General features: G+C 42.0%; 2 protein-coding genes across 6 annotated transcripts in view; one reads left to right on the plus strand and one right to left on the minus strand.

Moving 5' to 3' along the window:
• Window positions 1-12,100, minus strand: part of MORC2 (MORC family CW-type zinc finger 2) — a 49,159-nt gene extending 37,059 nt beyond the window's left edge. For 4 of the 5 annotated variants that reach the window (XM_055147533.1, XM_055147532.1, XM_055147530.1 and 1 more), the window contains exon 1: window positions 10,472-12,100. In XM_055147533.1, coding sequence (XP_055003508.1) covers window positions 10,472-10,539 — 68 coding nt within the window. In that variant the 5' untranslated portion in view covers window positions 10,540-12,100. The remainder of the gene's footprint in view (window positions 1-10,471) is intronic. The other variant, XM_055147529.1, reaches the window with a different exon arrangement.
• TUG1 (taurine up-regulated 1) lies at window positions 11,440-21,203 on the plus strand. Its single transcript, XM_055147139.1, has 4 exons — window positions 11,440-11,519; window positions 11,620-11,759; window positions 11,957-14,282; window positions 15,479-21,203. The coding sequence occupies exons 1-3, from the start codon at window positions 11,440-11,442 to the stop codon at window positions 12,418-12,420; spliced, it is 684 nt and encodes a 227-aa protein (XP_055003114.1). The 3' UTR covers window positions 12,421-14,282; window positions 15,479-21,203.
• Window positions 21,204-22,732: the final 1,529 nt, after the last annotated feature.

The raw sequence follows: 22,732 nt of genomic DNA on the forward strand, positions 1-22,732 counted from the left end.
CTGGCATAGCACAGTGGATAGGGCGTTTGCTTTGCATGCGGCCGACCTGGGTTCGATTCCTCTGCCCCTCTCGGAGAGACTGGCAAACTACCGTGAGTATCTCGCCCGCACTGCAGAGTCTGGCAAGCTACCCATGGTATATTCGATATGCCAAAAACAGTAACAAGTCTCATGATGGAAACGTTACTGGTGCCCGCTCGAGCAAATCAATGAGCAACGGGATGACAGTAACAGTGATCATCTTACTTTATTGTCAAGTGTCAAGTTATGCTTTTTTTTGGGGGGAGGGGGTTTGAAGCCACATTCAACAGTGCTCAGAAATCACTCTTGGCTGTACCCGAGGAACCATATGTGGTGCAAGGAATGAAAATTTTAAAGTTCTAGAAAGACTACGTATAAAGGAACCAGAGCAACAGCACAGTAGGTATGGCTGACCTGAGTCCGATCTTCTGCACCTGTCCCCTGACCCCTGCCAATAGTGATTCCTGAGTTCAGCGCCAGAAGTAAACCCTGAGCACCACCAGGTGTGGCCCAAAACTTTTTTTAAAAAAGCCACATTTTCTTTTTATTACCATAACTGTCATTTTTTTGGTCTGCCTATCTCTAAGCATCCTTTAATGGACATATTAAGAGTTTTTCTTTATCAAACCTGTGAAACATACTAACGATAAAAAGGAAACCCATTTTCTTTTGTGTAATCTGTAAGTAAAAATATTCCATTTCTGAAGTGGAAATAATATTTTTTTCTCCCCCTCTTTGGGTCGTACCCAGCGATGCTCAGGGGTTATCCCTGGCATGCAAGGCAAACGCCCTCCCTGCTGTGCTATCACTCCAGCCCCAAATATTCTGGTTTTGTTTTGTTTTGTTTTGCTTTTTGGGTCACACCCGGTGATGCACAGGGGTTACTCCTGGCTCTGCACTCAGGAATTAGCCCTGGTGGTGCTCAGGGGACATACGGGATGCTGGGAATTGAACCCAGGTCAGCCACGTACAATGCAAACGCTCTGGAAATAATAATTTCTTGACTAAAACCAATTCTGGCAAAAAGCAGATGTTTTTCCACAAGATAAAAAAGAAATCCAAGTGATAGGAAGATAGTTCAATAGGCTAGAGCATACATTTTGCATGAGGGAAACCTAGATTCAATCCCTGGCATTACATGGTCACAAAAGCATGCTGGGTGTACCCAGCCCCCCCAAAACAAAAAACAACTACAAGCTCTTCCTAAACAATTTCCTAGAAGCAAAGAACTTGGTCTCCAAAAGCCCCTGCTAAAGTTAATCCCTTTAAGAAGTCTATAATCAGGAATCGAGAGATAGTACAGCAGGTAGGATGCTTGCGCTGCACACAGCCAAGCCAGGTTCGATCCCTGGCAACCCATGTGATTCCCCAAACAGCACCAATGTAGAGTCAGGTAGCTCAAAACCAAACATTGCCGATGTAGCTCAAAATTAACAAAAAGTCTATAATCATCTCCTCTAAGGGACTGCTCAGCTTGGGTAAAATTTACTTATTTAGAACCCAAAGATAATATTTAAACCTAAAATGCTTCCTTATACTCTTCCTCTGCCTAAAACTCTCTTTTGAATTTGTTCCATTTCCCCCAGTTTTGAGCTATAAAAGTAGCATGTCTCCACCTAGACATTTTGACTTTTCTTTTTGGTGGGGGTAGCTACACCTGGGTGGGCCTAAGGTTTACTCCTGACTCTGAAACTCAAGAGCCAGTGGGGCCTGGGGAGCATATGAGGTGGCACAGGTATCAAACTTAGGTCAGCCACGTACAAGAGCCCTACCTATTGTACTATCTAGCCCAACACCTTGACTTTTAATTAAAATACAAATTAACAATCTTAAATAATATATTACCATGATTTCCAAAATAACCAAATATTTCAGCTGATTTTTTGCAGTTTCAGTCAATAAAGTAAAACAGTAAGAGTTCTTGGGTTTTAGAAAGAACTTTTTTCCCCTCATGAGATCAGTGAATTTAACTGTTGCTAATCCAAGACACTGATGTTTTTGAAAAAAAATTTATCTCATACTGGTCCAGAAATAGAGCTCAAGGGGCTGGAGCAATAGCACAGCAGGTAGGGCGCTTGCCTTGCACACGGCCGACCCGGGTTCGAGTCCCAGCATCCCATATGGTCCCCTGAGCACCGCCAGGGGTTAATTCCTGAGTGCAGAGCCAGGAGTAACCCCTGTGCATCGCCGGGTGTGACCCAAAAAGCAAAAAAACAAAGAAAGAAAGAAATAGAGCTCAAATTCTTCTGATCAAAATACATTTCCTAAAAAGAAAGAGAAAAAGAGAGGTGTCTGCCATAGAGGCAAGCTGGTATGGAGGCGGCAGGAGGAAACTGGGGATATTGGTGAAAGGAAATGTACCCTAGTTAAGGGATGGGTGTTAGAACATTGTATGACTGTATATCTCACGGTGATTCAATAAGAAATGAATTAAAAAAGCACACTTCCTTGGTTTTTATGGTCACGCTATTGTGCCAGGGATCACTCTTGGCAGGGCTGAGGGTACCATACAGGATGCCAGAAATAAACTCAGGTTAGTTGACCAGTGTTTAGGGATCAATCCTGGGTCAACCATGTGCAAGGCAAAAACCCTACCTGCTATCCTCTCCTGCCCTAACATTCATGTTCTTGATTATTAAAAATAATTAGAATCAGGGTCTGGAGTGACAGCACAGTGGGCAGGGTGTTTGTGCCTTGCATGCAGCCTACCCAGATTCAATTCCCAGCATCCCACATGGTCCCCCAGCACTGACAGGAGTAATTCCTGAGTGCAGAGCCAGGAGTAACCCCTGTGCATCACCAGATATAACCCGAAAAGCAAAAAAAAAATCACAGCGTATGGTACGGTGTTTGCCTTGCATGCGGCCGACCCAGGTTTGATTCTTCTACTCCTCTCTGAGAGCCCAGAAAGCTACCAAGAGTATCTCACGCACACGGCAGAGCCTGACAAGCTACCCATGGCGTATTTGATATACCAAAAACAGTCACAAGTCTCACAATGGAGGGACTAGAGCGATAGCACAGCGGGTAGGGCATTTGCCTTGCATGCGGCCGACCCAGGTGTGACCCAAAAAGAAAAAAAAGTCTCACAGTGGAAACGTTACTGGTGCCCGATCGAGCAAATCGATGAGCAACGGAATGACAGTGATACAGTGATACAGAATCATCTCTAGAATCTTTGGAATCATCTTAAATTCTCCAAATTATCAGCATAAAAAATGTACAAAACAGTTTTCTATAGAATACTCTGTGAAATAGGAAAAAGTTAAAAAATTAAGGTGATTTGGAGGCAATAGAATTTATCTAATATTGATTTATATCTAACATTGATCTCAAATTTTCATTTATTTTCCTACCAACCCTAAAATGATAAAACTTTGTGTACTTTTCTATATTACAAATTTTTAAAGTGCTATTACAAAACGAACAAAAAAAGTCAATTCTGCTATAATTCTCCTCATATCAAAATTAGCACTTTAACTTAAGAAACCTCAGAAATAGCTTCATGAAAAACACACGAACACAATTACACTGTCAGAATGAGACTACAACTTGGATGCAAAATATATTATCTTTGGGCTGGAGCGATAGCACAGCGGGTAGGGCGTTTGCCTTGCATGTGGCCGACCCAAGTTCGATTCCCAGCATCCCATATGGTCCCCTGAGCACCGCCAGGAGTAACTCCTGAGTGCAAAGCCAGGAGGTAACCCCTGTGCATTGCCGGGTGTGACCCAAAAAGAAGAAAAAAAAAATACATATATATATATATATATATATATTATCATCTTTGGTAATGAATTAAAGAATGACACAGCTGAACCTTCTAGGAAAATGATTAATATGAATAATTTGTAAAACTAATTCTGATACTTATTTTTGTCCTTAGAACAAGTCAAAATTAGAATAATTGTTTCACAGCAACATATAATTTTGATCACTGCACATTAAAATAGGAGGCATTTAGAGTTTAGTAAAATCTCAGAGGGAAACAAAAAACAACTCTTTTTAACTACTTTCTATATGATGTTCAGAAATAAGCCTTGTGCATTTGCAATCTAAAAAGAAAACAAAAAAAAATCCCTTGGGGCTGGAGCGATAGCACAGCGGGTAGGGCGTTTGCCTTGCATGCGGCCGACCCGAGTTCGATTCCCAGCATCCCATATGGTCCCCTGAGCACCACCAGGAGTAATTCCTGAGTGCAGAGCCAGGAGCAACTGGCCGGGTGTGATCCAAAAAAAGCAAAAAAAAAAAAAAAAAAAAAATCTCCTTTTATTGTTCCACACAGTATCAATACTGTTTCACACAACCATCAGTAAGCTACCAGATTATCTCCAAAAAAGTAGTAGCTAAGGATATGGTTCTGTGTTACAGCATAAACCTTGCGTGCATGAAACCTGGGTTCAAACACAAGGTTAAAAAGAAAAAAGAAACAGTAGCTAACAAATACTTTTAGGATATACTAACATATAAAAAGGGGCCCTTCCCTGCTCCCTGCCCAAATGAGACCCCAAGCAGCCGCCCATGAACAGCTCCTTTGCTCCTAACAGCCATTTAGGAGGCACCCAAACCAATCTAGGAACACAGCAGCAGCTGGCAGAAATACCTCTGGACTTAATTACTATAATACCAGAATTCCAAAACCGCACAGCTGCTTTCGAAGTCATGCAACGTCATATGCTCTTCATTATCAGCAATAGAAAACAAATGATCTAATGATGCCTTTTAGGCAGGTCTGATTGTTGGGGGGGGAATTCCAAATAATAGTAGGGGGTTTTCTGTCGAAAATTGAATGTTATCAAAGAGAGAGTAAAGGGAAAATCATCTGCCACACAGGCAGGGTGGGGAGGGGGAGGGGGAGGGAGGGTATACTGGGGTTCTTGGTGGTGGAACATGTGCACTGGAATAGGTGTTTGATCATTGCATGACTGAGACTTAATCCTGAAAGCTTTGTAACTCTTCTCATGGTAATTCAATAAAAAATAAAAATAAAATAAAATATACTGGAACTTCTCAGCTTGGTGATCAAAAAAAAGGGGGGGGCCTCTTTGTAACAGATGTCCATTATGGTCAATTGATTAATGATAGATCCCATGAACAAAAGCTAAACCAAAATTATAACTCTCTTTAAATCGTAATATCCAAAAACTTACTGCATAATTTTTACTTTTCAGATATATTCAAAAGCACATGTTTATTGCTAAGATTTACAATGAAAACATGTGAACAAATTTCAAAGGCAATTCTTTTCTTCAGGGACCTAAAAACTTTTGCAGGTAACCCAAGAAAGATCAACCTGACAAAAGATACATGTTGTTTAACAAACCCTTTTACCTTCAACAAATCTGTGGCTCTTAAGTTATCTTTGCATTAATCAAAACTAGTTTGCAGTAGCATAGCATTTTTAATGATGAATGTGTAAATGTACTCGTTATGTAAGGAAAATGACCTATTTATATTCAGCCTGAATTTAAACCAAAAGATTAATTCAGAAGCTCATCATACTAATAGCTTCTATTGGTTTCTTAGATATGAAGATAAAATAAATTGTCTTAGTGGCTAGAAAATAAAACTGAGAAATTCTAGCATAGCCATTTTACATTCAAATAGCTTTAATATACTTAGAGTTGTGAACCCACTTTCAACAGGACATGTTATAAGAAATATTAAGTCTCTAGAGTTGATATATTTCTTGATTACTACACAAACAACCCCCAAAATACCAGATGACCTCGACAAGTAATTAAGTGAACAAGGGAATAACACTGAAAGCAAGCCTCTTATACTTAAATATCCTGTTCTTTCAGACCACTCAGTTCTGCAGTGACTTATAAGAAACATCAATTACATCTGCAATCTAACATCTGAATAATTCATGATCTTCCTAGCAGTCACAAACTCACCACCAGTAACCAAAGCACATTATAATACCCTTAACTTTTACACCTATCTTATCCTAGCAAAATCCAGGATTTAAAAAAAACTAGTCTCTGGGGCCAAAGGCCAAAGAACAGTAGAGATAGGGTTTTGGTCTTCCAAGTGACCAACCTGGGTTTTATCAGCCTAATGACAGCTTAATGACTGACACCAGATCAGTCTAGTGATTGACACACAGCAAGTTCCCACCACTCTGACCAAATTTTGATTTATGTATAATATACATGAAACTGTTTTAAAAATTATCACCATCTCTTAAATGCTGCTTTACAATGCATGAGGTCATTGTATCATTTGGTATAATCATGCCCAATTAGCCCCACTTTATAAGTGAAGAAACTGAGGTTTGGAGAAGTTGATATGCCCAATGGAAAAAGCCAGCTTCTAAGACTGACTGGCTCCCTAGCTATTCACTGCATCAGATTTCCACCCTTCTAGTCTGGGCTCTATAGGAAAGTCTACAATAAAATAAGCAAAGGACCATTTCTTTCATAATTTAATATAAGGTAATATATTTAGAGGGCAGATGTCCTAAAGTAAATTTTAAAATAACAAAGACACTAAAGATAACTCTTCCCTTAACTGTACTTTGCATCAATCACAAGAGCTACATCAATCCTCGTATATAAAAATTTAACAATTTGGGACCACAGAGATAATAAATGGGCAAAAGTGGTTGGCAGCTGACCTCGATTCAATCCCAATCAAGTACACCACCAATAGTGATCCTGAGCAAGGATTTAGGGCACCACCGGACACAGCCCCAAACCACCCACCCCTTTTTTGTTCCTCTGATAATGAACTTCTAACTCAGGTCAACACTGAACACAAACACAGCTTTTTTTTTTTTTTTTTTTTTTTTTGCTTTTTTGGGTCACACCCAGCGATGCTCAGGGGTTACTCCTGGCTCTGCACTCAGGAATTACTCCTGGCGGTGCTTGGGGGACCATATGGGATGCCGGGGATCGAACCTAGGTCGGCCGCGTGCAAGGCAAACGCCCTACCCGCTGTGCTATCGCTCCGGTCCCAAACACAGCTTTCTGAAACTGATTATAACCAAAAACTTATCTTGGTATCAGTTTCTTATTTTCTTCTGAGAGTACTGGACACATTAAAAAATTAGATTACTTCAAGGTGCTGGAGCGAGAGCACAGCGGGTAGGGCATTTGCCTTGCACGAGGCCAACCCGGGTTCGATTCCCAGCATCCCATATGGTCCCCCCAGCACCACCAGGAGTAATTCCTGAGTGCATGAGCCAGGAGTAACCCCTGTGCATCGCCGGGTGTGACCCAAAAAGAAAAAAAAAATAGACTACTTCAAAAGTTTGAGCAACATTAAGAATTTCCAGAGCCTTTGTTCATCTAATCCCCAAACATTTGTTCATGTAGCAGTGTTCCCATTTCACCAGATGTTAATTTCACAGTAAATTTTCCAACTTCTCCTTAAGTAATTTAGGTGCTTTTTTTTTTTTTGCCCACTTACTGTTAAGCTATAAAACAGCAAAAGAAATAGAGAAAGGACCCCACAATCCTCAAATTATGAGCAATAAACTAAAGTTAAAGACAGGTTTTGTTGGGGTCAGAGTGAGCGTGCAGCGGGTAAGGTGTTTGCCTTGCAATCAGCCAACCCAGGTTCAATCCCCGAACTCCCATATGGTTTCCCAAGCACCACAAGGAGTAACCCCTGAGCATCACTGGGTGTGACCCAAAAAGCAAAAAATAAAAAAATTTAAAAATTGGGGCTTTGCTTGTGTTGCCCACATGCAAGGCATGTGGTCTATCCTCTGAGCAACAACCACAACCCAAAAACTAAAGTTTTAAAATAATAAAACTAAAACAGGGAGAACAAGTTCTGGAAGATAAAACTGACTGGAATCAGTATTGCACAATGCCCAATAGTTAAAAGCACTAACTAGGGAGGCGGAGAGATAGTTCATAAGGTAGGGTATTTACCTTGCATTTGACCAACCAGTTTGATTTCCTGTGTTTTGTCAGGGGTTTCCCCTGAGCAGAGGGCCAGTGGGCCAGTGGAAAGCACTGAGAACTGCCAGGTGTTGCCCAAATATGTACAAAAACCACTAGATAGGTTAAAAGTAGCGAGAAAAATCTCTTTATCTCTGTTATTCAGTGGCTCTGTAAACTTTTGACATCTCTGAGACTGTTTGGTCATGTAAAAAACTAAAATAACCCCTGCACTAGCAGCAGGGTTGCTATGTATTAGACTGTTTAAAATTGATTTTGAGGCGTGTGGGGCGGAGGGAGGGAGGCAGAGAGATAGTACAGCAGGTAGTGTTTGCCTTCCACACCGGCACTTGCCTTGCACATGGAAGACCCAGGTTCAATCCCTGGCACCCCATGTGATCTCCTAATCCCTGCCAGGAATGATCCCTGAATTTAGAACCTGGGTATCGTGTGTGGCCCCAAAACAAAAACTGGCTTTCATGGGGGCTGGAGCAATAGCACAGTGGGTAGGGCTTTTGCCTTGCACACGGCCAACCTAGGTTCAATCCCCAGCATCCCATATGATCCCCTGAGAACTGCCAGGAGGATCCCCTGAGCACTACCAGGTGTGACCCCCCCAAAAATTTGACTTTCATGAAGCAATTCATAGTAACTATTACTAACAAGTCAGTCTTTGGAGAGGTAGGTAAGTCCTTAAGTCTCACAGGGGCCTCAAAGATTCCCCTACAATCTTATTTCAAATATGACTCTTTCAAACCGAAAACACAGGGACAGAAAGATACAGTACAGCAAGTAAGGTATTTGCCTTACACATCGCTGACTCACGTTTGATCCTCAGCACCCCATATGGTTCCTCCAAGCCCTGCCTGGAGCAACCTCTAAGTGAAGAGCTACAAGTCCTGAACACAATCAGATGTGGAAAAACAAAACAAAAAAAACCTGAAAACTGAGATTAGAAAAAAAACAAAACTCAGCTATCAAACCACCTGTGAATGAGCGTTGCTTGTTCTAAATATGGAAATACAAATAAAAATTCCCCAAGGTTTGCCCAAAGCCACACTGTCAAATAGCTAAGTAGCCCGAGATTAGGGCTGGACTTAATTCATCATTCTACTCATCACCCAGAGCATCTGAATTCACCTACATGACCTCTCTAGATACTTAGCCTCAAACTCTAGTTCAAAGAGCTTCCTCAACAAAATACAGCTCTTTTGCAATTCTCACTTGCCTAACTGGGCTTTACTTAAAAACAAAACTTACAATTATCACAAACAGTATGCCCTTCACTCTCAAAGATTAAAAATTATCCTGTTTTGGATAATTATTGGATAAATATCCTATTACTGGATAACTGGAACCTATGTTCTCAACCCTAAAGATAATTCTCCAGATAACTTGACTACTCAGTTAGCATCACCTCTCCAAGTACTACTGATTGAATTACACCTTCAACTAAAAGAGACAAATCAATGTACTAAAACACTAACGAAAACCCCACAGGATTAATTCTAACAGTGAGCTTTTAAGGATTAATTCTAAAACATTCCAGAACAACTGTGGAGTGATGGCAATTTCCTCTTAAACTTAAGAACACAGTGTTCTCTGATTTATACATATCAGGGAAAGACTATCATGAGTTTAAACAAGCTGCCAATTCTTGCTTTGCTTGCAGTAAGTATACTGGATGTAGGGATGAATTTCCCACAAAAATACAGCCAACTGCTTGCTAGGGGGGAGGGGGGCGGGCGGGATTAGGGGTATATACTGCCACTTTAATAATTTCTTCTCAAGGGGCCGGAGCAATAGCACAGCAGGTAGGGCGTTTGCCTTGCATGCGGCTGACCTGGGTTCAATCCCCGGCATCCCATATGGTCCCCCAAGCACTGCCGGAGCAATTCCTGAGTGCAAAGCCAGGAGTAATCCCTGAGCATCGCTGGGTGTGACCCAAAAAGCAAAAAAAAAAATTCTTCTCAAAAGTTATCATTTACATGTCTTCCTTCTCAGAGGCTAGTATACAGGGATTAAGGTGTTTGCCTTGCATGATCCTGATCAAGGTTTGATGCCCATATTGCCTATGGTCGGTCCTCTGGGTACCGGCCCTGAGTGATCCCTGAGCACAGCCAGGTATAAGCCTGGCATATAGCAGGGTGTAGCCCAAAAGACAAAAATATGTCTTCTTTCTGTTTGGGTTTTGCTAGAAAGAAAAGATTTCTTATAACCCAACTGTTTCAGCTGTTGTCGCTAAAGAAGGAAAACAGTTGATCATATAATGGTCCAATTTGCGGTGATCCAAAGAACAGTACTTGACGAACTCCTAGCACTTGAAATAATATATTGACTTCAAATAATTGATCAACTAAATTTTGATCTGATAAACGAAGATCATATTCTTCTGGATTAGCAACAAATTCACTGATCTCAGTTCTTCAATCCTGAGCTCAAGACTCATCCATCCAATGTCACAGTCCCAAGAAATGGAAATAAAGAGCAGAATCTCCTGGGGAAAGGATCTCTGGATTAATAGGAATGCATTATGGGTGACCTACAATACTTACGAATTGGTATGCAGATACTCAAAGGTTAGCTGGGCACGATTCAAACTGCTGTAATTTGAGAAAGCCATGAGTGCAGGGAGGTCTTCTGGCCTTCACCCACGAACTGGGATATAAAACTTTATCTGGATTTTCCAGGGTTCCTTCCAGTAAATGAGCGGTCTGTGCTTACAGTTAATGGCTACCTAATGTCTGTCCAAATTATATTCAGAGGTGGCTAAAATATAATTGAATTCTTCAGAATCTCAATGGTTCTGATGCTGTATTTGTGAAAAGAATTATATCATAAATCTGTAGCCTCAGGGAGCTTCAGCGCGAAGGTGCGATTCGTTCAGTAAGTTGAATGTGGTCTTACAGTAGATGATCCTGTTCCTGGAGGTTTTATCAGGACTCCATCTTCACTCTTCCAGTATTCTTTTTAGGTTTCGGTCAAGAAATATACCAATCCACAAACTGACCAACCGGAAATTGCACTAATTTGTCATAAAACTATTCATTCGCCCTTGTCTTCACCACCAATGCTCCTTAAACAGGCCAGCCTGGAGACCATGAGGTCGATGGCACACATACGGCGATATTTCCGGCTTCACCGCCCCAAAGGCCGCCTATGAGCGGTTGGCCGAATTCTTTCCAGAGCCCACAGAACCTGGCTTGCCCCAATCTCCTCAAGAGAGAAGACTCCAATTACCTCACCGACCCACTAAAACGCCTCAGAACTGACCCGCCCAAATCACCTCAGGCGGGCGGCGCCCCTCCCCCACCCCCCTCCGACAACGGCGTCAGCCTCAGGCCCTTTCGGGCCTCGTCCCTGGCCTCCTTCTCACGAAGAGGAGTTAGTCCCAGTTTTTTAAAACCCAGACCGAGGGCAGTGGCGAGAGCACCACCCCACCGGGCGTTGCCCGGCGCTCGCAACTGCCTTTGTCCCTCCCCGCGGAATTGGAACCCAACAACCCCAGCGCGCTCTTGGAACCATGTGCTGCCGCCGCTCTGCCGCCGCCGCCGCCGCCGCCACGAAACCGACCAGTCGCCGCGCGCCGCTCAGGATGAAATAGTGACAGGATTCTACGCCACGCGATTCGGTGTTCAGGGCTTCGCTGCCGCCGCTACCGCAGCCGCCAAAGCCACCGCTTTGTCTCCGCTACCGCACACAGCCTGGAACGCCTCGCGCACTCCCCGACGCCCCAAACCCCCGAGGCCTCCGTGGTCCATCTAGCCAATCAAAGCGCAGCAACTCCTCCCGCCCCCGCCCTGCTGCCACGCCTCCTGATTGGCGGGGAAATCGCGCGTCCACGTGACCGGATCTTGTTAGTCGGTCCGCCCCTATCACGTGAGGGCGCGCGCCTCTCTTCCGGCTTTCCTGACCCTCTCCGCCATTTAAAGAAACAGTACCGGGGGCGGGCCGAGCGACGCAGCCGGGACGGTAGCTGAGGTGCGGACCGGAGGAGCCATCTTGTCTCATCGCCGGGGAGTCAGGCCCCTAACTCGAAGAAGCCCTGGCGCGCCCTCCCCCCCTCCCCGGTCTGGTAGGGCGAAGGAGCGGGCGCGCGGTCGATCGAGCGATCGGTTGGCGGCTCTTTCTCCTGCTCTGGCATCCAGCTCTAGGGGCGCAGGCCCGGCCGCCGCGGCGCGCGCCCGGTGGCCGTTGGCGCTCGCGCCGAGTCTTTCTTCTCGTACGCAGAACTCGGGCGGCGGCCTATGCGTTTGCTATTCGACGAGGAGTCGTCCGGGTGGTCGGCGGCGGCGGGCAGCTGCTCCGCCCCGCTCCCGGGGAGGCGGCGGCAGCGGCGGCGGCGGGATTTGGCGCGGCTGGGGAGGCGGGGGCCGCGGCGGCCGGCCTGGAGGCCTGGCGCCACCCCTCGGGGCCTGCTAGGACCCAGTTGGGCCAAGAAGGGGCCGGAGGATGGTTGGTGGTGGGCTTCCTCCTTTGCCTTTTCCTCCTCATGCCGCCTTAGTGAGGGCCGGCAGCTCTGGCGGCAGCTCCGGGGTGGGGAGACAAGCTTCGGAGTCGGAAGAGCTGGGTTTGCTTCCGGGCCTAGCCACCAGCTGGCCGAGTGACCTTAAGCAAGTCACTCTTTAATTTGCGCCTCAGTTTCCTCCTCTGCCTCTCGATATTTGTGGGATTGACAGCGCTTTGAAATCTCTGAAGCGCCGGTGTGCGTAGGGGATGATATCGTTCGTTTGTGTGTGTGTGTGTTTTTCCTTTTATAAGAAAACTTAAGCAAAGGCCCAGTCCTTCGATTGGAGAACCTCGGATCCCCTAGAATCAGGTGCAGCAGTTAGTGGGGAGGTGCATCTGAGGGGGGGCGGGGAAATGAGGATTCTTGGCCAGCAAGTTTTCAAGGGGGGGGGCTGAGGCCCCAAAGAGTTGAGACCCACAATTCCTTTACGCCACAGGGAGGAAACTGAGGCTTAAGATGTCATTTGGGACCCTTTACAACCAATTTATGAAGCCCCTGTTTGAATCCCTGAGATATGTGAGCTGTTCTATGCATAATGGATGTTGGGGTAATAACACTCCACTACTTGGTTTCTGTTCTGAGTCCTTGGCTTTCACCATGGGGTGCCTGAGGGGTGGCTGGTGCATATGGTGGTACAGTGGCACCCAATATAGAGCAGCTAAAACTAGAGTGGATATTTTTCTCTGTCAAGAAGCCGATTTCATCGTTGACCCAGCAACTTTGTTTTCCGCTGCTTATACTGGTGCCTAATGATTTTCCTTGTTCGCTGACCATTTTTCACTGTTGCCATCTGTTACTTGCTCTCCTGCTTTGTAAACCTAGTCTGTATGGTTGATCGTGAACAGACTTAATTGTAAATGGTGCTGCCAAGTCCAGATAATTAATGGTGCAGGTGGATAATCTGCAAGCTGGCTTACTTGAACAGATGGAACCAGTCGTGGTATTCCTGAAGATGCTGGGGAGGGGATTGTCTTTACTAATTGAAGGTTAACATTCTTGAAAGTTGTATTAGAACTACTGAGCCTCAGAATCAGTAGATTTGAAGTGTTAAAAATATTTCCTGCCCTGCCTTGTTCCAGTTGCTTGCAAGTGTGTTACTAAAATGGCCAAAATGCCAGTTTTTTGCTTCTTTGTTAATTGTCAGCTGCTTATATCAAATTCCAGGGCCATTATCCAGTAAACACTATAGAAATGTTTGAACTGTCGGATTTCAAACATTTTTGTCTTGTGGAGTGGTGCTTATCAGTGGTAAAGCTCTAAGCAAGTGAATACAAACACATTTAAGTGTATTCTGTCTGGTTGCTAACCAGTTCTGCTGTTTCATACAAATGTCTGAAAAATCAGTTGACTTTTCCTTCAAGGGCAGAGACGATTGATCTCGCTTCCAGAGAAATGACTGTGAGAAAACTTTGTTGGTCTTTTAGCGCATTGTAATTAAATCTGGTCGTACCTCAAAAGAACCTTATGACTGTTGATAAGATGTTTTTGTTGGGAGAAAGGAGGGGAAAAAACCAACTGGAAGCCAAAGCTTGAAATTCTGTGACAAAACATGAGATGTCCGGAATAGGTTGTTGAAAGGGTTTTGCTGCCGCCATGTTCTGCACTAGCTGGAGCAGCGGATATTCATTGTGACCACGGCATTGACTCCAGAGTATCAAGAACTGGACCTGGAAGAGCTTATCAGGATGTGGCAGGAGCTGTGGAGCGCTGGATATTTTCAATTTTGATCTTGCTTGAGAAAAGAGGCAACGCCTGAGCAAACACTGCCACTCACACTGTTACTGGGAATTGGAAGATGCGAATGTCTGCCAGACCCTCAGTACAAACTGGCAACGCTCCATCCAAAGTGAACTACGGTACTTGCCATTTTCCAAAATGCCTTAATTTTTTATTATCTCTGTACTCTCTCTGTTCATGCTCTCTTCCTTAACCCAGAGTGCCTTTTCTGGTTCTTTATCTGTCAAAATTCTGCCATCTTCTAAATAACCAATTTAGATTCTCTGATCTCCATGAGTCTCTTAACCATAAGTAACTTGCTTTCAGACTTGTGATTTGTTACCTTTTTTTCCCCCCTACCTTTATTTACCTTGTAAAATAGTTTTGAGTACATTGCATTTGCTCTCAGCAAAGGCCTTTCTGTTAATCTTTGACATTTGCCAGTGTATTTAAGGAAGTGTATAGAGTGTATAGAAAGGAAGAATTTAGAGAGCAGACTATGAGAATACATGCTCAGTGTTGGCCTAATCTGAGTGATAACCTGATTATTAATGAGAAGCAAAGACTTGACATATAGGCCTTATTTCCTATTTGTTGGGTTTTGTGGTGCTTTTTTTTGTTAGGTTGCTTGTTTTGGACCACACCTTGATGGTGTTTGGGAACTGCTTCTAACTTAGTGCTCAAGGCTGCTTCCAGCAGTGCTAGGGTACCATGAACTGTTGGGCATGGAACTTGGGCCTCATACCTGCAAAGTTTGTTCTCTGTTTCTTTGAGATTTTTCCTTGGCACCTTGTTTTTTAATTCTAAACTTTAAAAGACTTGGGGAAGCCTCAAATATAAAGAAAAACTAATAGGGAGTTATAGAGGGTTGCTAGAATCATAACAGTATTTTGTGGATACCTTACTTTCTACCACTCAAGATAAAATCTTGCTAAAGTGAAAGATGATTTTTAAAAGAAAATGTTCATGAGAGTTTGAGGAAGTCATTGGAAAATAAGAAAGAACAATGTTTTGGTTTTGGTTTATAAATTTGTATCTCCATTCTTTTCATGCTACCTGTGGATTCATTTCCTCCTTCCCAGCCCAGCAGATCAAATTGCTCCAAGAGTTTGAGACTTAGGGCAGTTCCTCTTTGCTATGACAACTTGCTCTCAAGAGTCAGGAAACATCCTTTGCCAGAACATTCTGTTCTTATGACTGATATGATACCCCCAGTCCCATTTATCATCTGGCAGCAGCTGATGCACTAATAGAAAAGCCACTCTGGTATTAAGAGTCCTGTGTTTGTAGTTTCATGCATTTGTTACTTTATCTGTTTTGTCCTTGTCCTTTTCAGTCCTGTGCCTCCTGATTGCTGAGTGTTCACCTGGATCATCTGACTACCTTCCTTGTGCTGTTCCATCAGCCTACAGTTCTGGTACCTGGACTTTTGCCCGTGGTGACTACTACCACCTTACTACTGAAGAAGACATCTTTCCAGTGGACCACTGTGAACCAAGAGGCATTCAGCCATCGTGATGTGGCCTTCATCTCCACTCCTGTCCTACCCAGATTGAGCACAGCCCTTTATAGTGAAGTTAAATTCAAGCCAAATAGTTGAAGCTGTTTTATCACAACCAGGCCCAGTTTGTTCCCTGATAGTGCATTTCATTGTTTGAATTAAAGTTTCAGAGACACACCAGTTTGGACCAGGGGATTTGTAGTGATCAACACTGTCTGAAGAATGGCAACATCTGTTTGAGAACAACATTGGACAACACCCACAATTTCAAATTTTGAAGTTCATGAAGTGTCTAGGATCCCAGCAAGGTCACTCGACCTTATTCTTTTTCTACTTCAAATATGTAGTAGCCCACTGAATGAGTAAGCAAATGTTCAGACCCATTGGGATTGAGACAATGACACAGTGAACTCCTCATAGCATCTTCTTTGGGATTACTCAGGAACCAGAACTTTTCACACAAATTAAGAAATTCTACCAAGGAATCCCTTAATCTAACAGCATCTCACAAAGCTCCAATCAGATTCCCGAAAAGGCTTCTTGACAAATCCAGGTAGAACCTGTATGGTAATCCCTTATGTTTATATAGCACTTTACAGTTTTCAAGCACTTTTACATGCATTAATCCCTATTGTCAAGTTAACAAAGTATGATCCTTTTTGCAAATGAAGAAACAAATTTTAAAGGTTATCCAAGGTGATACAGCTATAAAATGATAGAGGCCAGTCCTTGCCTTCTGACTCCCAGTCCAGTACTCTCCTTAGTATTGACTTAGCCTCTACTTTTTCTGCAGTGTTAAATGATTAGAGATTAGAAAACCAAGGCAAATGTCCAGTTTCCTGTTTTCGGTGCCCTCAGTGTATCATGTAATCTGGTGATAACTGATTAGAATTTCATGGTTTAGGAACAGATTGTCTCCATGCTGATAGATTGTCCCATGCAGGAGTTTATCTGACAAGTCTGTCCAAAATGAAAGAAATAACTGCTTTAAGATTATTTTCAGCCATTTTTGATGGTCTTCCCAAAGATTGCCTGTTTGATTAGAGTTCCCTGTTTGTGTCATGTCTTTTATTTTTAAGTCTCAGTGTATTGAACATCAAGAACTTAAATCTAGCCTCAAGTTAATATTTACATAAAATAGAGTAGTACTGTTTACATGTGTGGATATATGATATATGCCAGCCATATCATGTAGCAAGCTTCAGTTCAGTAATTTGATAAAATACTGTAAAATGTGTCCTCCCGCATCATGATACAGTATAGTGTAATGAATCTCAGAGGGCTTACAACAAAGAGCCTCATGTAGCTCTTTAACCCATTATGTCCTAAGTTTCATCAAGCACAGAATGTTCTTTTTGCAACACTCTTTCATAGAGATATTGCTGTAGAGCATTATAGCCAGTGTTTCTTGGTTGCCAACATATTGCTCTGGAGACCCAAGAATAACATCTGAAACCCCTTCCGTCCCCCTTTATTTTACCTTATTGTTTAGCTGCTTGGCATATTTTCTGAGTCCCGTGTCTTAACCATTTTATTTCCTGTCATCTGTAAAAGACATGGAATTGCATGGGAAGAGAGAACAGGAGGGACACTAGGAATGTTTATTCTGCCCCTAGATTGCATACTTTGTAGAATTTTGCTTTAATTCTGTTTTAAAGTATTCTCAGGTGGGTGAGATTGGAAAGATAAGGGCAATGTAGGGTGACAAAGAAGACAATATTTTCTTTCTTAGAATTTGAGTGGCCCATTGAGATGTTAGCTATATGCTTGAAGAAAGTTCCTCCATCCTTGGACTTACTGGAATAGTACTTAGAATTAAATGCATTTTACAGCTGTATGCTGACTGCAAGAACCCTAGTGCTGTCACCTAATACCAGTAATAACCTTGTTTTCTAAATCATTTGCATCTAATTTCAAATGATTCAATTTTATAGCAGACTGAACATTAATTTCATCATTCTGTAATGTGGCCCACATTAGGGAAAGAGTAGTAGAAAAACACCTTAGCTGACCACAGACTTTGCTCACAGTTTCTGTGACCCGTTTTTTGTATTTCAGCATTTTGTGAACAGCTTATTCTTAGATCATTGCTTTTCCAAAGGCTTTGTGGCCATGAAGCCCATTGAATGAAAGCTATGTGGAAGCCCAAAGTAAAAGTGAAGCTGCTATGGATGAAGCAGAAGTGGGGGCCTGAAACCTGTCACAAGCATCTATCACCACCTTGGTTGAACCCTAAGGAGAAACCACAACGTCTAGAGTGCTGCAGAACACACTTTGAAAATCCCTGCCCTAGGCAACAATATATTTGACCTGTATCTGAACATCAGTTGACACTGAACATTCTTAGGAGTACTTTCTGTATGCAGGTTCAGAATTAAGGCAAGAATATGGGTATGTCTTTGACACACTACCCCCACCCCCAGTGGTAGTCATGGACTGAAAGTGATATCAAATAAATTCAGATTAACAACCTTCTACCCACAAATGGACTTGATTCAGGGCATCAGATCTAGCTAGAGAGCAGTTTATACGTACTCTACACTGACAACCTCGCTTAAGCAACCTCTTTCACAGATACTCTAGTGGTACTTGAAATATGACTGAAATCTTGATTTTCCTTGGTACCTGAATCACCATGTTATGATGCACATTGAGGCCATACTAGATCAACTTATACATTGGACCATCATCTGCCATGGTACTCTGTGCAAAGGAGAACCATTAACTACAAAATCATATCAAAGTACTGGCAACATTATCTGAAAGGGATACCAGATTACCATTTATCTTATTCTGAAACTATAAATCACTATAACAACCAGTGGCAGTTGAACTGCTTCTTGGTTGTTGGGTTTTTGTTTTTCAGTTTTTTTTTTCCCCCAGTTTAACTGCTGTCTCCTGGGTAAATGGAGCTAGTAATCTTTTCTCAAAGTTAAAACAGTTTCTCTAACCCTGGCATATCTTCTGTACTTCAAATGTTTGAAAACTACATGTAACACTGGATCCAGAAGAGACAATCTTTGAACATCCTTTCTCATGTATGTAATTTAAAATGTGACAATTTTAAAATGGGTCTTTTGATGTCTGATACCATCGGCTGTAGGTGTTAGTAGGAATATTTGGAGGTAGACCCTTTGAATAAACTATGATAACTTACTGAGCGTACCAAATTGCATTACCAAGTTACTTTTTTCATAGGAATTGTATACTGACTTGAAAAAAATCTACAAAGCCTGCAGCTAAGGATTTTATCAGATTTACTTTTCCTGCTGCTGCTCCAAATGTCATAAGACCCTTTTAATGGAATTTCATCTGTCTGAATACTGTTGTTTTACACTGATTTCAGAGTGGCCAGCTTCATTCATTGCCATGAGATACTCAGGCATTCAACCTGTTTCTGCAGAAAGGATTTGATTCATGAATTCTCACACCAGAGTGTGTCAAGTATACTTCAATTTGTGTTGTGAGGAAATGTCATTCCTTCATGGTCAATTTAAGTAAAGGCCAACTGTCCTCAACTACTTTAATGAATGCACTGGTTAAACATTAGGAATGGTTTGTTTTTTTTGGTTTGTTTTTTTTTTTTTTGCCATCTCCTAGCTTCTCAACACATTTTAGTTACATGATTCCTCTACAGACTACAAGGCCTCAGATTACTCTAGCCTGCTCACACTCAAAGAATCTGACTAGACCTGCTTATGTTGCAACAATTATTTGTAAAGAAAAAAAGTTACTACAAACACGATATTTCTACTGTCTTCAAAAAGTCAGCTTGATTCTCTTTCTCCTGAATTTTTACAGAAAGACTTTGACACTGCCAGACATTCCCTTTATTCCTGTCAACCCTCAGACAAAATGAGGGACTTAAGGTGAGGAGGATCATTTGTTCAAGAATCTAATATATGCTGTGTACAAGAATGGATGGTTGAAAAAGCAAAGCCTAATACTCAAAAACCTAGAATCTTAGCTACTGTCTCCATTCCTCAGAATTTATCTTGAGTCAGCAGCACTGTTCAACCAACTGAGGTCTTGATTTGTTTCTTGGAGATGGGCTGAGTTACAGAAACTGAAGATTTCATTACCAAAGAAAGTAGGGCTAACCTTGGTGAACCTGCCTCTCAACCTAAATGCTCCCAGATGTAGCATAGGCACCAACAAGAAAGTTTTGTCTGAATTGAGGATAGATCCTTGCCTTGGACTGAAATTCTTGGACACACGAGCTGGAAAATAACACCTAGGATTAGAAAATTATACAGATCCTGTGGACTAATCCTGGAGTACTCAGGAAAAACTAGAATTTCAACATTAATTTGTCTGTTCTCCCCATCATATACTGACCTTTTATTAAGCCCTGCTAAAGGTATCTTTCTTGCCTCTACTCAGTCCAGACCTCCCTTTTTTGACACGTGGCTGCAATCAAAATGGCTGCCTGAGACTATGACTAATTTCAATCAAACTTATACACAGTTCCACCAACGAGTTTTATACAGAAGCAACCTGCACCTCACCCCACTATTCACAATAGGAAAGGACAATACTATAAGCTCCTTGACCAGCAACTTTTTTTTTAAATGCAGAGGATATTTGTACTCTGTCTACATTTGATAATTTTCAGCACCTCAGATCCTGACTGCCAGATCTAAAGGAAACCAAAAGTACCATTCCTCTCTACTGCAATAATACAGAAACGAATCTGATTTACCAGAACTTGCAGAAAGGTACCGGTTTGACTTGGCATAAGACTGAAAGGAACACAAGAAGTTTTTCACTGAATTTAAAATTTACCACTGACTTAACCTCACAGGACCCTGCCATTGGGAAGTTCATTGTCCTGCTTCACATCAGCAAGACATTTGGGCTTTTTCAGACTTATGACCACTGAACTTATGTTGACACTATTGTAACACCCAGTACCATTGGGTGTGCTATTCCATTCAAGTGGATTGCAGGCTTTTTGAAGATAGGAACAACATTCCTGGTAATGGGTTTTTCCAAATAATTTAATCCTCAACAAATAACAGTGCAGCTGTCACCCTTAAACTTTCTGAGCAAAGATCACACTTTTTACAGTATCTTGTCTTCTCTTTGACATCAGTCATTTTGATGTCCATTCCATCTCTTTGTTGCAGCTCCCTGATGTTTCTTGGAACCACCTCCCTGTTTTTTGGTCCATGTTGTTCAGACAGTCATACCCAACCTTGGTCTTTATGGGTGAACATGTAATTCAGACTTGATTGATCAGCTAGTGATTGGTTCAGGGATTCAAGTTGGTCCAGTGATAACTCAGCTAAGAGTTTTACTGAACTGCAGAGGAGAAACGCAGAAACTCTTTACTGAGGTTACTTAGCTTTGTAGACTGAGAAGCTCAAACCAGTGGGCTCACCATGTCAAATCAGCCAGTCCAAGATCAAAGCCAGTGCAGAGGAATGCAGAGCCAAATGATGGAGACATTTTGAGTCTTGATGACAATGTGCCCCTGGATCCAACCGTGCCTGAAGCTAATATCCCCTGGACTTTTCAGTTATGTGAAACAATAAATACCTGTTTTTGCTTAATGTTACTTTGAGTTGGGTTTCTATTGCTTAAAAATGAGTCCTAAGTAATAGTATCTACTGATATCCAGATATAGCAGATCCATTTATTGAACTAAAAGCTGTATAGCTCCATTAAAATGATTCTCCAACAAAAAAAAAAAATAGTGAAATGAGAATTTCCTGTATTATAAAATTACACAGGAAAACTAAATGTTTATCAGTAAAGGATTATTAGTAACACAACATGCCTTAAAGTGAATAAAGTACATGGCCAGGATGTAGCACAGTGTCTTGCATATGTGAGACACCACCACATCAAAGAGAAGTAGTTACTGTGTATGGACGTGTAAAATATATGTTGAGACAAATCTGATGGAAAAGTAAACATTTTAAAATTTTTGTTTATAATATACAAACAATTTCTTTGAACAGTGTAGGTTACATGAGACTTCTGAGACCTGTGTATGGCTCAGTAGGACTGTATTCAGTCATTCCCTGCCACTGTTTTAAAAAAAAGCCAAAAACCATGAAACTTTCAAGTTCACACATTCCTGGGTTTTGTTTTTTTTTTTTTACAGTACACTTAAAACGGTTTAGTCCTTACTGTTTGAATGTGGTAAATAGTATGGCCAGTTTTGTCAAATAACTTTAAATATCCTCTTGTTATGAATTTAGATTAATATATACATCATCTACTACTTGGTTGAAAAACTCAGAGCTCAATAATTAACTCCCCCACCCTCAGCCTATTTGTTTAAATCTTTTATTTTATTTGGATTATTAGGACTTCATATTTTCACTATTCATCAAAGATTATTTTCAGTTGTCATTGTTAAGACCTCTTAGTGATCACATTTGAAATGAGTCACTTATTTAAATTCTTGATTATTAAACATATTATTGACCTTTTTCATCATTAAATCCATTACTTATATATGTATATATCTTGTCAAACTTGGTAGCATGGACTTTCCCCATCATTTTAAAACTCTCCCCTTGAGTGCTATAACCCTGCCTTCCTGGCTACTGCTCCAAGTCATTGCTCCCCAAGTCATTTCTATTTTAGTCATGAATTCTAGAGCTAGCTCTTCAAAATGTCCCTCCCAATCCTGTGATGTAGTGAAACTATATTAACAGTGTTTTAGTTTCATAGTCCCTCACTAAGTTTTGTGCCATGTGATCAAGTTTGTCCAATCAAAACCCCCCTCCTGCCAGGCCTTTGAATCTTGAGAGCTAACAAAAAAATAAGAGTTGAGTCATTCTGCTGGCTGTGTCCAAGGGTATGTGGGAAGGGGGGAGCGGGAAGGAGGGGCATGGGGACAGTTTCAAGGAGTTCCATATTTTCCTTATTCCTATTGCCATGGTCTACCACATATTCTTAAAATTGATCCTTCTCATCAGCCACCATAGGTTTCTATTTCTTCCAATAAAATGACTCTAAGTGTAAACTAAGGCTGATGATGTGACTCACTCACAGAACATGCCTTTCTGGTAAGCTTCAGAACCTTGGGGGGGCTGGAGTGATAGCATAGCGGGTAGGGCGTTTGCCTTGCAC

Source organism: Sorex araneus, chromosome 9 (assembly GCF_027595985.1).
Source record: "Sorex araneus isolate mSorAra2 chromosome 9, mSorAra2.pri, whole genome shotgun sequence".
NCBI classification, from domain to species: Eukaryota; Metazoa; Chordata; class Mammalia; order Eulipotyphla; family Soricidae; genus Sorex; species Sorex araneus.

Bases quoted from the DNA above. Each gene is read 5' to 3' on its own strand.
- TUG1 (XM_055147139.1), top strand. From the start codon at position 11,440: ATGTGCTGCCGCCGCTCTGCCGCCGCCGCCGCCGCCGCCACGAAACCG. The intron at 11,520-11,619 runs GTGACAGGATTC...TACCGCACACAG, and splicing joins GCGCCGCTCAGGATGAAATA to CCTGGAACGCCTCGCGCACT. The intron at 11,760-11,956 runs GTGACCGGATCT...CCTAACTCGAAG, and splicing joins CGGGGAAATCGCGCGTCCAC to AAGCCCTGGCGCGCCCTCCC.